Raw genomic sequence first — 17,163 nt, 5'->3', positions numbered from 1 at the left:
GAAATGCACCAGAAAAGAGACATTGTTGTTAATGCTTAACGTGTTTGTGCTGGTTACATGACTGCTTTGAAATACGCCCAGGCATCTCTGCAAGTTATTTGAATGTATTATTCCAGTACCTGTCATTTATCACTTTATTCAACACGTCTTTGCCAGCTCAATAGCTTTTGATCTCACTCAGCCTCCATTTCGTAATTTCCGCCCTCTTAAACATATCAAATACTAAACAAATGTTAACAATATCTAAATCCACCAAATCCCCCATTCCTCAACCAGACACTGAAAACGGGGAAGGGGGGGGGGGGGACACACAAAACACCAAAGCATGTGACGTTCACACAGCAACAGCAAGAAGTGGAAAAAATCATTTTAAAAAATCCTTAAATCCCCCCTCCCCCCAAGTTATTTGATTGTGGCTTTTTACAGAGCATCCCCCCTCGCCCCCGGTAGAGCTGCCATCGAAACTCTTACAATGACAAACAGCTCAAGCCCCTGTTTGTGGCATTACCCCTTTAAAAGAGTCTTACGTTGCCTGCAGAAGGGAACATTTCAATCCTGTCCTTTAATAAACGTTACGGGGGGAGGAAAAATCCGCACAGATACACACAGACGCACACACACACAGAGACAGAGTGAGATATGTTTACCACCTCGCCATGGTCACTATTTCTGCCCTGGGGAGTATCTTCTGGGAGGAAATAAAGTTTGGAGCTGGATAAAAGTTGCCGGGTAGTCCTCTCTTCCCACAACAGCTGGAGCTCCGCTATGCAAATCGGATCCTCTGGCTTACATCTTACAAAGAAAAAGTCGCCAAGGGACAAAATTCTTGGTTTGCCTTCAAGGTGGAACTGAAAAGCCTTGTAGAAAATGTAAGGACCGTGCAAACCACACGGAGAGCCGACCCACTGCAGGGAATTAAAAAAAAATCAAGTCAATAAAATAAATATAATCATCCTAATAAATAAGACAGGCAATCGTATATAGATCACAAACACACACACAGGCTTAAGGTGGGAATATCATCATCTAAAATAAGGAGTCTGGCAGTACCCAGCAAAGACCCCCCCCCCCACGGGAAAAATAATCATCATCACCATGATAATAATAATCTGTGCCTATGTATGATCAGTGAAGGAATCTATAAAGGGGGGAAATGCCATTTGGGGGTGCAGAGGGGGAAAGTTTGGTGGAAAGTTTGTGGGCGGGGGCCAGAGAGTGGGGGGTTGGGGCTGGGGGGGGGGGATCGGGGCAGAGAAGCGGAGGAGAGACGAATACCTGGACTGAGTTGGGCTCCATCTCGGCGTTCTGAATTGATTGAACTCAACATTCTCTCCAAACTTGTTGGCTTGAATGGATTGCATCAGGTCCTGGCAGGGTAAAGCTCTCTCCTCCAGCAGCCAGCCCGAACCCTCAATATAAAACCTGAACCTCGCCTTCCCAGCTCACCCAAAATGACCAGAAATGCAGCCCAATATTTCTCCTGGCCCCCAATTTCCCAGAGGTGTGGAAAAGACGAGTTTTTTCCCCAATTGCTGCCTGATCAAATTGGCAACATGGGACGGGGCTGAGTCAAAGCATAGGACAAGGGCGGATGGATCAAGGCAAAATTGAGATCTAAAACCTAAAAAAAATATTGCAAAGCTGGAGCCTGTGTGGGGACATGAGTTAATTCCTGCAAAGTCCCAATGATGATGGATAGCATCACCGTTTCATTTTTGATAGGCAGAAAAGCTGCCCTGTTCAGCTGCGGATCTGACAGGACCTGCTTGTATATGTCTAATATAAAGAACGTTTCCTGCAGAGATTCTGGGGCGCAGCTCGTCTTTCTAATTCTCTTTAGCAGATTTGCCTTTATTAGACATGTAGATTTGTTTGATAGTTAAATGACGTTCCCTCACTGTCATATTTTCAAGGAACTTAATCTGTTACATTAGCTGCCTGATGCCTGTTTTCTGTGGGAAAGGAAGAAAGTGGGTTATCGATTATATAAACATATAAATATTAATGCAGTTGTTCGCTTTGGAAAAAAAGACGAGACTAATGAACACACACACACACACAATCACTGGATTTTGCAAATAATATTGAACGGACAGCTACTGCATATAGGGAATGGAACAATAAAGGATGCATGCTAAATCAATAAATGGGAGCAGTGGGTCTTCTCGGAATATGAATTCAGGCTGCTCCCAGATCTGCGTGTGCATACTTTAATTTTGATGTATATACATTAGTACGTGTTTACAATGCTGATCTCTGCCAAGGGCGATCTCAAATCATAATGTGTTTATATAACCAAGTGCTGCAGAAATACTGACTTTAACACACACACAGGAGAGAGCTAGAGCGCTACCTCAGTAATAGTTTGGAACCGGGAGGAGGGGGAGGAGAGGGGGAAAAATCCATTTGGAAACTAGTTAAATATAACTAGAAATTAAGCTGTTTAAAACCGGGGGCATGAACCGTGAGACAATAAAGGCTTTAAATGTGTATATTTATTGTCCTGGAGCCCTGAAGCATTACGAGGTTTGCATGCAGGGTTATTATGCAAACATTGAGAAACTTAAGAGCGACAGAACAAGAAAAGGGCACAGTGAGCAATGAAATCAAATGGCAAAGCCCAGCACCAATCCAGCCCCTATGTTTTCACCAGCAGTCTTTAGATGCATTTTCGCAGTGTTGATGTAAAATGGTGCACCCTCGCTTTCTCTCTTCTAATGTTATTATATTGGCACCGATCCTACCAAAGTAGGTCTGGCATGTTATAAAGTAAACATGTAATATATGGGAAATAAGGTCTGTACAGTATGACAGTTGAAACCTGATCTGTGATAAAATTACAGGATGTTGAAATTACTAGTAAGCTATTTTTAACGCTTTCGCAACATTTCACCTCTAGTCACAGCGTCTAGCTGAAACAGGATTACTCTAATGAAAATTATATTCACATGGTTGAAGTTAATAGTTTGGGGGGGGGGGAACTAGGGGTGATAAATGTGGATTCTCAGTGACTAGCGGCTTAGAGCATAGATTTTTTTTTTACATTTTCTTAATGCAGGCTCTCATTTCGGTAAGATTAGAGTATTTAACATTATCTAAACCTCATTTAAAAAAACATGGTGAAGTAATAAAAGCAAGATCTAGCTTGTTTCTATACACACAGCGAGAAACGAAAGAAAATGGCAGATACTCAAATTACAATAAGAAATAAAAGCCCATGCCAAAGAACTGAAAGCTGTCGAAAACTATTTTAATAATTTAAACTAATATTACAACTCTGCCAGATGTAGGAGGCTATATAACAATTTATACTGTTCTCTTCCATTCTTCAGCATAGCCACGTTAGGTGATCTGTTGGCATCACTCTTTAATGAGCTTTTCTCGAAATTTCATCTGATCATTATAGTATGTAGTGTAGAATATGGGGTTACTGAATTAGAATATGGGGTTACTGAATTAAATGACACTTCAGTGTTGCTTTCTTTTATCATGCAGTAAGTATAGTATACATTTAATTAAATTAACCTACTTTATCCATCTTTAAATTGTATGCCTATTGGTGGCCAGAGGGCATTTAAAGATTGCTTTAACATTAGAGGTGACTGATACGTGTATTAGGCAGTGCACTGTTCTGGTAAGCATCTAGTGTAGTTGAAGTAAGCTTGTTTTAAAGAACTTGGGTTGCAGTATTTTGACAAGATCATATTTAAGATTGACTGAGTCAGTTTCCTGTATAAGCAATGCAGCAGCATTTATGCAGGAAACCTCAATAGAAAGCCTCCGGGCATTCCTCTATTGTATATTAACCTCCCCCCCCCAATGCACAACGTTTTACAACAGCTGAGCAACTTCTGTTTTGTTTGAAGCTGTGGTCTCCAAGTGTCTATAAGATACTTTATCTAATTAGAAACACTGTATCACTGTCTGTTAAAGGTAGGAGCTCTATAGTACTGCATGCTGCGTAATCCTTGCAGGGAGAAAAAAAAAATCTGTGATAAGGTTTTTCTGATGTTAACAATTGCGGTACAATGCCTTGGATAGTTCTGAAAACCTGCAGTCCTGTAACCAGATTCGTGCTGCAGAGACCCAACCCCAAGGCATAATGATAGCCCGCCCCCAAGAAACTACCTCAAATAAAATTTTGCGTCCAGTTCCGTGAATGGCTTTTAAATGTGTATCTTAAAAATCATGGTATAAATCCACCTCTACTTTACCTTCCCTTAATGTGATGCTTGCTACACACCTGTAAATTATCTCCTCTGCAAATATCCATACAAAGAAAGTTTCAATTAAGATAAGTAGATTGTATTGAAACTGTTCTTTGAAGTAATGTAGTTAATAGCCTGTTTGATTTCTGCTTGTGAAAGAGTAATAACGTGTATTCAAGGCTCCATCAATCACAGAGCAGATGTAAGGCTTCAGACACTGACACCCAGGGGAAAAGCAGCAAACTCCTGCAGTGCAGGGTCTCTCTACTAATGTAAAGTAAATACTCATAACAGATTGAATGGTGTAGGAAGACAATCCATTCAGGACAGTTATAATCATGAAAGCAATTGCTTTATTTATCTATCAAAGCCTGTAGCCAGGCTTTTCTGAATATAAAAGAGGAGTGAAATAAGCAGTTTGGGTGTTTATATTCCCAGCCATTTCTAGTGTGTTTCCTGGTCTGAGATTGAGTCACCTGCAGCCACACGCCTCTAGTACTGCTTTTCCTGCTATATGTATATATATAACACACACAGATATACATTTTTTAAAAAGTCCTGTGTCATCTTTTTAGCTGGTTTCTTGGAGGCGGGGCGGGGGGGGGATAGCTGGATGGGGGGAATGTTATTCAATGTGTCTGTGAACCGTTTCATAAAGGAACTGGCGGATTAAGTTAGTTGCAAAACCAGCAGTGAAACAATTAGGGGACCTTCATCTGTAATCAACACTGTCATAAAAAGTACAGTGTGCAGAAATTGGACCTTCCTTGGAAAGTGCAAGTGTCCCGCCCTCCTTTCTTTCTCCCCACTTTTTTTTTGTTATTATTATTTTGCAAGAGAACTGAAGCATTTTTGACCTTGACTTCAATAATACTTCATGTTTTAGTACTTTAGTCAGCGGTTTATCTACTAATTGCTACACACTACCGCATGTGGCTTGAATCTGCAATTGCAGCCTTCTTTTATTGGTGAGCGAATGCCTTGAGAAAGCCTGGAGACTCAAGCCGGCTGTGCGCACCCCCCCCCCCTTCCTTTCGCTGCTAGGAGCTGCTTATTTTTCCAGCGACACAAGAGACCAGAACAGAAAGAAAGCAAATTGTCCCGTAATCTCCATCCACATGTCAGACACGTCAGCGGGTCCGATCGGGGGGAGCATAAAGAGAAAAGAAGAGATGTTGGGGGTCGCCAGGGCCTTTGGCAGACTTAATGCAGTGATTGTAATCCTACTGGCATGGCTCCTTTCGCGTGTGCGGGGCTGTGTTTACAAGGAGGTGCTAAACCATTGTTCAGACCCGGAGAATCTGTTCCTCAGCAGCGACGTTTCTCTGTAATGATCTTCGATCTGAAGCGCTTCTCCCTCCCTTTCCCCCCCCCCCCCCCAAAAGACCATCTGGGCAGATGCGCGGACTGGGGAATTTGTAAGCTTGATCACAGCTGATAATAGGATGTGCTTTACAAGCCAATCCCTCTCCGCAGCAGTTACATTCCAGCCCTGGAAAAAAAGACTCAAACCGCTGTCCTTATTAATGACTATTATTACGGCAGGAGTATTTACATCATGAGCCAACATAACCCAGGGTTATGCTAATGAGAGGCAGCAACAAGTCTATTGGTTAAGGGGAAGAAATCAGACAGGTTACTCTGGTCATTGCTTTTCTTGCGACTCCTAGCGCTCAAAGTCTGGGTAGCAGCGGGGCTGTGTTTTGGTTGGTTTGTGTTTTTGATCTTGTTTTATTATAGAGTTTATTTGTCGTAGCCAGCCTAGTTCTCCAGTAAACTGCTATTTTAAGACACTTACAGCTTCATGGAAACATAGCCTTTAGTGGCTGTTAATTGATCCAAAAGGAGTTTTTAAGATTTTTTTAAAACTCTCTTTCACTGCAAGCTTTAAGGGGGGTAGAGGATATCTTTTACTATGTCTTCATACAGCCCCTGGAACAATGGGGCTCTGATCCGAACTGAGGATTGTGCTTGTCATTGCCATATGAATAATAGAAAATAATACACTTCTCCGACGCAAGCTTTGGAGGGCAGGAATGTCTTTATCTTTGTGTTTTGTAGGGGAGCCAAGCTCACTGTTGATGTTTACTAATAATAAACTTTTCTATAATTCCAGTTGGCTGGTTTTGAATTAGCCAGCATGGGGAAGAGGTCTTTCTGCTTTATACTCTGTGTGTGGCTTTTGTTTCCTGGCCAGGGATGCCTTTTTAAAGTTTAAATATAACGTTTTTTAAGAGGCGAATTCTGCTCTCTAAAGTGCACGATGCTCCCCTGGAAGTCCATGAGTACCTTTGTGTGCATATCCATAGGCAAAACTTGCCCCAGTGGTTCTGACGTGGCAAGCACTTATGCACATGCTAAACTTCAGTGTCACATTGCCATTGGCTTCAATGAAACTATTCACATGCATTAAGTTAAGCACATGCCTAAGTGCTTGCAGGATCAGAGTCTGGGTGAGGGCAAATGTATGATGCTTTTGATTATATTTGGTTTAGAAATAAGTGTTCCATGTTTAAAATCACATGTTGTGCACATGAAGTACATTGCTTTGATAAAATGTAGTGTAATGTTTTATTTGTGCCAAAAACTAGAATTCTGAGCATCTCAGTCTTGGATTGCAGGGTACTGCAGGAATTGATGGGGGTGATGTTTGTTTATAGCTCTCATTCATCTAACGCTGGCCTGAATTAATACCTTAGCACAGTGCTAGAGGCTGCTGGTTTGTTGGAGGTCCCATCCTTTGAAAACTGAGGTTCTGCCCACTTGTGGTCAGAAAACTATAGACACTAGTGATGGAAGGAGGCACCGAGAATGGGCTAAGGACCCAGGATGTTCTGAGGTTGCTTTCTAGGAGTAACTGTAAGGCACGGACGATGCTGATCACCTGTAGGTTGTTGTTATTGGTGGTGAACAATAAGGAGCCATTTCTCCAAATCAAAGAAGTTAGAATTAAAAATAGGAGTGTGTACCTGGGCTTTCAACAAGAAGGGATGATACTGATGTGAAAGGTAGGTGCAGCCCTTGGGTTCCAAGTATGCTCACAACAATTATGCACCTATTAGATCATCCAGTTCATACTCCCCCAATTTAGCATATACTGCCTAAGTAAATTCCCTCTGTGGCATTAAATCAAGACACTGAACATTCCCAAAGCTCTACTTGTAAAAGGAGGTGGTTGCCTCAGGTGTCTTGGACTGATTCCAAGTTGGGCAAGTTGGTATTATGCCTACCTAAATTCACCTGTAGTTTTGGTTGGATACAATATTATTCATTCCCTGTCCAGCTTTTTGTAGTGTTGCCATGCCCTCATTCCAGCTTCTGATCAGTGAGGAAGGTTTGGTTTCCAGGAATAGGTCTGGGAGAGAAATGAACTGACACCGATAGACGATACTATAGTCTCATCAATTTATTGAAAGGAGGCACATCTTTAAGCAGAGCTATTTGATGACAAAACCAAAGCGCACCTTATAACTCATAGATCTAACATACCGGAACTCTGGTAAAAAGTTCTGTGATCAAATGGCCATCCCGAAGGTTTCTCTATCCCACTACTTCAACAGATGGGTAACTCCATGTTCTAACTCCTCTGCATGACTGTCACTCACAGTCATCACCCTCCAGTTCCCAGACCCAGGCATCAGGAAATGCCACATGAGCTGTGGGCCAAAATGACAGGCTTTGTTCTCTGCAGGTTTATCTCCAGCTGTTTGACAAAACAAAAGGAAGCCCCCTGGAATGTAGTGATTCTCTCTTTTAAAGATAATCACAACCCTTGTTTGGAAATAGGCCTTTCCAAAGCAAGGAGTCTGGCCTTTGGTCTACCCGCTGGTAAGGAGGATCTCCTGTGATGACTGAGGGCCCTTTGCCAAACTTGCTTTCTCCACAGCCCCCACAAGATTCAGGGAAGGAAGGAAGGTCTTGGAGTAAATGCACTGGATTGGGATTCAGGAGACCTGAGTTTTGTTCTCAGACCTGCCACACACTTCCAATGTGACTGGGACAAATCACTTAATTTCTCTCTGCCATTGGTAAAATGGGGATACTATTCCCCTTCCTCACAGGGAGGGCTGAGAGGATGCATTAATGAATGATTGTGGTGCACTCAGATACTAAGGTATTGGAGGCCAAATAAGTATCCACACAGATAGCAGCAGTGGCCATATTAACTTGACCAGAACTTTGCAACCTTGTCTCTTATATATGGACTTTGCCAATGTGATTCCTGTCATTGTCATGGCTAGGCTAGATTGTTGTAATGAGTTCTGCATAGGGCTGCACCCTGAAACCACTTGAAAACTTCATGTGGTGCAAAATGACACTGGTCACTTCAGTGGTGCTTCTCACAGTGAGCATGCTGTACTTGTTTCATGAGCTGCACTGGCTTCCAATTTATTCACCAGGGAAATTCAAAGCATTGGTTTTAACCTACAAAGCTCTAAATTGTTTGGATCCTGCACACTTCTATGACCCCCTCTTTCCTTATATCGTGCATCTGGTGCTCAGTCTAACAGCCTTTTGGCTTAAATAGGAGGGGGCTGGAGGCCGGGCACTCTCAGTGAGGGGTCCTTGAACATGGTTCTTGCTTCCCCTGTTGTTTTTCTAGAGACCAAGACCTGCAGGTCATACTGGAGAGCTTTTCCACTTTCCCAGGTTGTGAGGTTATTTGGGGGAAGAGTTGAGTCGATAGGGAAAGTGATAGGAAAGCTCAGATGTGGGGATTTAGTTGGGGGCTTTAGTGTTGGACATTTGGATAGGCACGTTTCAAGGAAGTCGAACATATATAAACATCATGCTTTCATTTTTATTCCATATAGCTCTCTCTTATGTGGATCTTACATGGACAAAGTGGGAGAACACCTCTCACTCTCATTTGAATTGCATATAGCTGCCACTTTTTCTGCTAGAATCTGGTGCTTGTTACTAGTAAGTGTTGCCATCTTAAAGGGGCGAGAACATTTCTTAAAGGGGAAGGAGATAATGCAAGTGAGGGAGATGTGGTTTTTAAATCCCTTTGAAGAACTGTGTGTGTGTGTGTTAATTTTGCCCACAGCAAACTTCTAGCCAGTGTAACTTGCATTTCTGCGGCATTTCACCCTAGATCTCACTGACCTTGGAAGATTTATTGGGGTTATAGTCTCACAAGAGATAAACTAGGCTTGGACAATTGTTAGAGGTATTTGGCACAAATAGGTTTTTATTTGGTTATTTGTTTTACTTCAGGCAGGTTGATCTTCTTGTTCCTATCAATATTTCTTCAAACAAATCCAAAGTAATTTGTGAGCACTGCAAGAAAACCCCAACTCTCCATCCATGTTTGAGTTCTTCTGACTCCTTTGCATTATCTAAGTGTAGTAATGCAGTAAGCCTAGAAACTTGTTCTACATTCTGATCTGTTGGATTGAGTCTCCTTCAAGCCTCTCTTGCTGTGGAGCATCTGCCAAAGATCAAAGCCAAGGACCAGCCTCGATAACATCTCCAGATTTTGGGAAAGTTCAGCTCCAAAATTCACAGCTGATCCCATTTCTATAAAAGGTTAATCCAAAATAACATCTCCAAACACCTTCAAATGTGGGGTTGGCCCAAATGTTATTGGAGTTTTATCTTTCAGGATGCAGACCCTTAATGGCAGATTTAATGCCAAAAGTGTAATGTACTGTATTGTATTCTAATTTAACATACACAAATAGCCATACCTTACATGAATGCATGCACTCATGGATAAAAAATGTGAATACCCAGTATCAGATTATTTTGCTATAGCATTTTCCCGCATAGATCCCTCTAGCATTTTCTTTTCATTGTGTCAGATTAAAAAGCTGTCTTTTTAGAAATCAAAAATGTTCAGAGCATTGCCAAATTGAGGTTTTGGAAGGCCCTCTTAAAGGGATACCATCAACCCGAAAAATTACACACTTCTCTGAAAATGCAATACTTACCAGCAGGCCAGATAGTGATACTCATCTGCAATACTCCTCAAGTAGACCCATTGATTTAAATAATAGTTATTAGTAACACCTAAATAACTGTAACTGAAAGAAGGAGGTGAAAACATATGTCTGTCTGTCTGTCTTCCAGTTTGTTTAGGGCCAAATTGTGGCTCAGCTGGCACCGGGGCTACATCTTTCCATCCCATCAGTACCTGCATTACTGGTAGCAATGTGAGCGGGGTGGAGGATCTTCGTAGGTGGGAAGGAATGGGTGGACTGAAGTGGAACTGGAGAGGGTTTTGGCTCTGCCATTCCAAAATGCAACTAGCATAGCTGTGCCAGTACACTGGGGAACATATGCTGAGGTGAATCCATCCCAGCATGGATTCACCAAGGGAAGGTCATGCCTGACTAATCTAATCGCCTTTTATGATGAGATTACTGGTTCTGTGGATGAAGGGAAAGCAGTGGATGTATTGTTTCTTGACTTTAGCAAAGCTTTTGACACGGTCTCCCATAGTATTCTTGTCAGCAAGTTAAGGAAGTATGGGCTGGATGAATGCACTATAAGGTGGGTAGAAAGCTGGCTAAATTGTCGGGCTCAACGGGTAGTGATCAATGGCTCCATGTCTAGTTGGCAGCCGGTATCAAGTGGAGTGCCCCAAGGGTCGGTCCTGGGGCCGGTTTTATTCAATATCTTCATAAATGATCTGGAGGATGGTGTGGATTGCACTCTCAGCAAATTTGCGGATGATACTAAACTGGGAGGAGTGGTAGATACGCTGGAGGGGAGGGATAGGATACAGAAGGACCTAGACCAATTGGAAGATTGGGCCAAAAGGAATCTGATGAGGTTCAATAAGGATAAGTGCAGGGTCCTGCACTTAGGACGGAAGAACCCAATGCACAGCTACAGACTAGGGACCGAATGGCTAGGCAGCAGTTCTGCAGAAAAGGACCTAGGGGTGACAGTGGACGAGAAGCTGGATATGAGTCAGCAGTGTGCCCTTGTTGCCAAGAAGGCCAATGGCATTTTGGGATGTATAAGTAGGGGCATAGCGAGCAGATCGAGGGACGTGATCGTTCCCCTCTATTCGACATTGGTGAGGCCTCATCTGGAGTACTGTGTCCAGTTTTGGGCCCCACACTTCAAGAAGGATGTGGATAAATTGGAGAGAGTCCAGCGAAGGGCAACAAAAATGATTAGGGGACTGGAACACATGAGTTATGAGGAGAGGCTGAGGGAGCTGGGATTGTTTAGCCTGCAGAAGAGAAGAATGAGGGGGGATTTGATAGCTGCTTTCAACTACCTGAAAGGGGGTTCCAAAGAGGATGGCTCTAGACTGTTCTCAATGGTAGCAGATGACAGAACGAGGAGTAATGGTCTCAAGTTGCAGTGGGGGAGGTTTAGATTGGATATTAGGAAAAACTTTTTCACTAAGAGGGTGGTGAAACACTGGAATGCGTTACCTAGGGAGGTGGTAGAATCTCCTTCCTTAGAGGTTTTTAAGGTCAGGCTTGACAAAGCCCTGGCTGGGATGATTTAACTGGGAATTGGTCCTGCTTTGAGCAGGGGGTTGGACTAGATGACCTTCTGGGGTCCCTTCCAACCCTGATATTCTATGATTCTGAGTTGAGACCCAGGGCAGTTGACTCCCACCCTGGAGCAGCAGGGGAACTGGGAGGGAGGTTGTGATTTTCTGAGCTGATAGTGACAGTGTCTTTTTAACCAACTCTATTTGTTCTTATGACTGTAGACATCCTGTTTAAGTTTAAAATGTATTTAACATTTCAAATGTGGTATCAATAGCATCTGTCATGATGCTGTAGAACATTTATTCCCAGTAACAAGAGAATATATATTCATCATTGCTCTGCTGGCATACGTTATATAGACTTTTTTTCCAAACTCCATACACTTAAATAGTTTGTTTATAGCAGGAATTTAAATTCCATGTATAACCAGAAGTTGGATTTTGTCCTGCAGGCACTGGCTACATTTCTTTGTATGAATATTTTGTAACTTTCTCTGGACAGAAGAAATTTGCAAACTGTTGTAATGTTTCTGCACTTTCCTTTGGACATTCCAGGCTTTTACTTAAGCTTCTCATAAAAGGCTATTTTCAAAGGGGGAGGGGAAGGGGAGAGAAACTACAGTGCAATGAGTCAATAAAGTAATGCAAAACCATAAAACATAGCAATGATAACAGAAGATCTGTAGATTACATGAGGGAAATAAGATAGGGTACAGACAGCGTAGTAGCTGGAACTGAATACATAAAAGCCAAAATAAGACTGTTTATTAAAAACAGTCAAAGTTGAACCAAAAAGCATTTAAAGTGTAAATTTATTTTCATGGCTTACAATTAAAAATATTTGTGGTTAGGAATGGTAGGAGACAGGAAACAATTTTAAATTGAAGTCTTCTAAGCCCATTTTTATACTTAGAATGAAACCCAGCCGAGATACAATCCTAAGCCTTGTATGTTTGCATGTGTGGAGAGAGCAGGCTTGTTGCTTTATTTCATTTATTTCTTTTCTGGTTAGAGCATTGCTCTCCCAGGGATTTAAATTGTGGAGGAGCTTTGGGGAAAGTGCTCAGTTTGTTAGATCAAGGAACAATCAAGCTCCTGAGCACACCAGGCCAGAGAGAAGGGCATGATCCAAACCACACATTTACTTGATTGGGCATTGGGCCACATGCTGTGTCATGGAATTCTTCAGATCACAGTATCAAGCACTGAAAATTCATGAGTCAGGCTCCCCCAAAATATGATTGTTTGTTTTCCCATGTTATGATTTTTAAGCCAGACAAGTACATTTAGCATTCCTTTTATTTACCCTCTCATTTTTGAGCCTTTAGGCATCATGTTTTCCAGTTTTTCTCTGCAACCAGGAGAACTAAAAATTTACTTTTCTAAAAACCATGAATGCTGAGATTCTCATATATAGTTACATGACTTCCAGAGCTGGGACTTTAAGAAAACCACTGAACATTGTGACAATCAAGCTTAAATAACGAGAAGCTGGCAATTTTGCAGCATACATGGAAGTTTCTAAACTGGCAGAGTTGTTGGATGTTCAAAGCCCATAAGAACAGATATATGTCACCATTCTGAGTATGTGAATCCCTTAATATGGGCTGGACCCTCAACAATTTAACAAACGGTTTACTTAGCCCTATGCAAAAATTAAGCTGGAGTAATCTCCCCATGCTAAATAAAGACCAGTTTCCTACAATAGCACAGGAAGATCACTCAGCTAAAATAAAATTCATGAGGTTTCCACCTGACCAGCTATTAACCAAGGTACACATTTGAGATGTTATTATTGTGGGTTGATGAGTGTTGCTCCAGAGAGACCCATTATGGGCAAAAACACTGGTGACATCAGAGCCATACCTCATAAAAATCAAGTCCCTAAATTACTTGCGAGAGAGATGCGAAAATACAAGTGGGGTTTCAAATGGTGTCAGATATCTTTGTCGTACCTTCTTAATACCACAACAGCTCATAGAAGCAGCAATATTATCTAAAATATCATTAATAGTTATATAATTATGGTCATGTAATTATATTAACATTATTTTGTTCATACAGCCTGAAAAAATGTGATCAGACAACAGTTCTGAAACAGTGTTATTCAATCAGGTATGACTTGTATACAGGCTCAGAGCACAGACTGCTAGTTATGTAAAATTATGCCTTGTTATGTGTGGTGTTAGTGTGGACGAATGTGAAAAAGAGACAGAGCAAAGGCCACTGAGTTCATTTTATCTTGAGCTGCATGAGCTGAATTGTCACTTCAAAGCCATCACTTTATCCAATAAGCTATCCGAGGCTTTTCTGTTTCTATAACTACAGAAAACATGCTAATTTCCCTACTGAAAATAGTTGCTCTTTCACAAAACCCAGAATAAAACCTCTTCAATGGAAACAATAATAAGTGCAACCAAAAGTTTTTTATTCATAGCTCACAGAAAGGAAGCACGGCTGTTATGGCTTTAAATATCGTTGCGTTTTCTAAATGATGCACAGGAAATATGCACACCAACCATTTCACATCCATCTCCTGTCAAATAATTTACCTCAAACTGTTGTAGTGGACTATATATATATATTCTCCTCTGCCATAGTGACAGCTTGGAGTTGTAAATATCCTCATAAGAATCCCATGCCACATTTACTTAAGTCAGAGGTCAAAACAAGTTGCTATTCTCACTATGCCAGGTTACAATCAGTTGAAGTAAACAAATTGTCTTCTTTCCACTTCATTTTAGCCATAGAGTTTTTATTCTGAGCAAAAGAAATACTTAGTTTTTTATGAATTAGGTTGACCAGAGCCGGAAGCATCAGTTATAGTGATCAGATGTTTCCAAGTAGAAAGGCATAGTTCTAGAAATGGGAACAATTCTGGGAGGGAAATATGGGATTCTTTCCTGGTGGAATTATGATCCAAGCATAGGTTTTCTCTTTCTCACCTGCCCCCAACATGGAGAGCCCAGGAAGGCAGTTCTCATTTCCTTATTAATTTGGAATGTTTTTGCCACAATTTTGTGTGCTGTTGGTGACATTTTCATTTACACCTTCATTTTGGACTGTATTTTCCCTCCAGTTTCCCATTTTTTGTTTACATCATGACATCTGACCTTGTGGTCATTACCGGTGATTCACTCCTGCTTTTGAATCTGCGTGTAGAGCCCTGATTACACTAGGAAATGGACCTGTTGCTGAAAAAGGTTGTCAGCAGTGGGGTGCCCTTGAATTAGTTCTGGAAAGAAATTAAATACCAATGTAGAGAGGACAGAGATGTTTTCAGGCACCAGTGTAGAATGTATGAATGAGACTTGCTTCCACCAAGATGCCAAAGGCTTGCAAGAAACCGCTTGCAATGTCTTCATATGCAGTACTTGTACAACATCTTGCATTTACACATAAAAGGGATTTTACAAACAGTGTCTGTAATAGGTGGCTGTCACACCTATGAGCTTAGATCTGGCGGATTGGGTACAATCTACAGTGCTTTATCCCCAGTGGGGACAGGGAGACACAAATGTTGCAAGCTGCAGAATGTAAGTTGGTCCTCAATATCATTCCACAAGGCAATGCCTCACATATGGAAACTATTCAAAAATCTCCTATTCCCAGCAATGGTGTTAGATGCTAGAGCTCATGACATTTTGTGTGTTAATACCATTATTTTTGCAAAAAAATTCAGATTTGGGTCAACTGAAACAATTTGTGAGCTTGTGTTGATTTTGACAAACTGTTTTGGTTGGCAAAAGAAAGAAAAATCAGAAGTGTTAAAGGGTTCATTTCAGCATTTCCAAAATGAAATATTTTGACTTCTCATTTTGGAAAGACTTTTTTTTTAATTTCCCTAAATTTTAATAAAAAATTTGAAACTCAGAATTGAACAAAACGTTTCTTTTTGGAATGTCAGTGGAGCCATGTTGGTCCCATGATATTAGAGAGTCAGGGTGTGGGAAGTAATATCTTTTATTGTACCAGCTTCTGTTGGTGAGAAAGACAAGCTTTTGAGCAACGCAGAGCATGTCTCTCTCACCACCAGAAGTGGGTCCAATAAAAGATATTACCTCACCCACCTTGTTTCTTTTTGAGTCAGCTGAAATTTGTCAACCTTTTTTCTTAACCACACATTTCAAAACATTTGAGTTTCATGTTGACCCAAAGCATTTTTTTCTTTTAGATTTTTCATTTTGGTACATAAACTGAAAAAGTGGTGGTTTGCACAGCTTTATTGGGCATGATGAGTTACATGCTTCTGAGTCACAGATTATACTATACAGCAAGCACAATGGCTGTAGAATTGATCCCACTGTGGCCACCAGTTGGGTTTGAACTTGACCAGCAGTACTAAAGCCTGATCCAAAGTCCATTGAAATCAATGGCAATCCTCCTATTGACTTCAAAGCGCTTTAGATTAGGCCCTAAAAGCATGAGCCTTTACTACTTGAGCTTAAGGACTGAGTTCTCGAGCTGGCCACTGTAGAAAACTCTTTTGGAGAACAGTCAGTGGGGGACAAAGAACCACTACTCCTGTTGCGAGTATCAGCTATAAGGCATTCCTTGTATGGAAGCACCAGAACTAATCAGCTTTGATTTATGACAAATATCCACCTACTTTGAGAGTTGACCAGTGCACTCTGTATATTTTCTTTAAGTCACTACTGTGGCCTTTTATTTGTTCATATGTGCACCCAAGTACTTGGGCCCACTGTGTCTGAGGCTTTAATAGTCAACATAAGTGCTATCTAAGGGAACAGCTCAGCTTATGCTCACTGAATAGTTCTTATTCACTCAAGTAGTCCATTTGACTTTAGTGAGACTACTCACATGAATATGCATAATAGTTGTAAAATTAGGTTAACAAACAGATTGTTCCAGTTCTCAAAGGGAGGTAGATGCAGGAGTTTGGATCTCTGTAAGCTCTTATATAAGTATGGCATGTAAGGTATTATCCTATTCAAAGCACATGTTTCTCCCTTTTTCCAAAATTAATCTGTGTCTATACTTTGAAAGCCACTGGTTTTCAAACATAGCTTTCCTCTTTGCCAGGGTGAGAATGGATATTCCCCTGGCATGGGCGGAGCCAAACATCCACTGTAATACAGTATGGTAGACAGTAGGTCCAACAAGAGTCTGCTGCCTCTTTCTTACAAACAGGTGACCTTGGTTGAACCAGTCAACATCAGCAGGATGATAGTGTTCCGCCATGGTTAAGGGGGGTGAGGAGCTGTGTTTGACAACCAATGTCAAATCTGGTTCTGTTTGTAATAAGAGACCAGGCTTAAATGTCTTTCAGTCCTCATGGGCTGTTGTGGTGAAGATTTATTTTCCATAAGAAAGGACACTCCGTTGGAATCAAATACCACTTAAATATTAAACACATGACTAACCTTACTGCTTGGAGTAAATTAATTAAATCAAAAATAGGAACATATGGGACCCCCCTGATCTGCCCTTTTAAACTACACAGTGTCAGTGCTGAGAGACGAAACAAGAAAA

At 41.3% G+C, this 17,163-nt stretch overlaps 1 protein-coding gene across 1 annotated transcript in view; it reads right to left on the bottom strand.

The window, feature by feature from the left end:
* The window catches only part of ARID5B (AT-rich interaction domain 5B), a 145,566-nt gene extending 144,158 nt beyond the window's left edge, over positions 1-1,408 (bottom strand). Inside the window, exons 1-2 of the mRNA XM_084633784.1 lie at positions 1,276-1,408; positions 651-905 (exon numbers count right to left, since the gene is read on the bottom strand). Coding sequence (XP_084489910.1) covers positions 651-905; positions 1,276-1,296 — 276 coding nt within the window. The 5' untranslated portion in view covers positions 1,297-1,408. The remainder of the gene's footprint in view (positions 1-650; positions 906-1,275) is intronic.
* Between the last annotated feature and the right edge of the window lie 15,755 nt (positions 1,409-17,163).

The sequence above is a fragment of the Lepidochelys olivacea genome (genome assembly GCF_965140295.1).
Source record: "Lepidochelys olivacea isolate rLepOli2 genome assembly, chromosome: 7".
In the NCBI taxonomy this organism is placed as follows: Eukaryota; Metazoa; Chordata; order Testudines; family Cheloniidae; genus Lepidochelys; species Lepidochelys olivacea.
The sequence above is the reverse complement of the archived record's forward strand: the minus strand, read 5'-3'. Positions and strand labels throughout refer to the sequence as shown.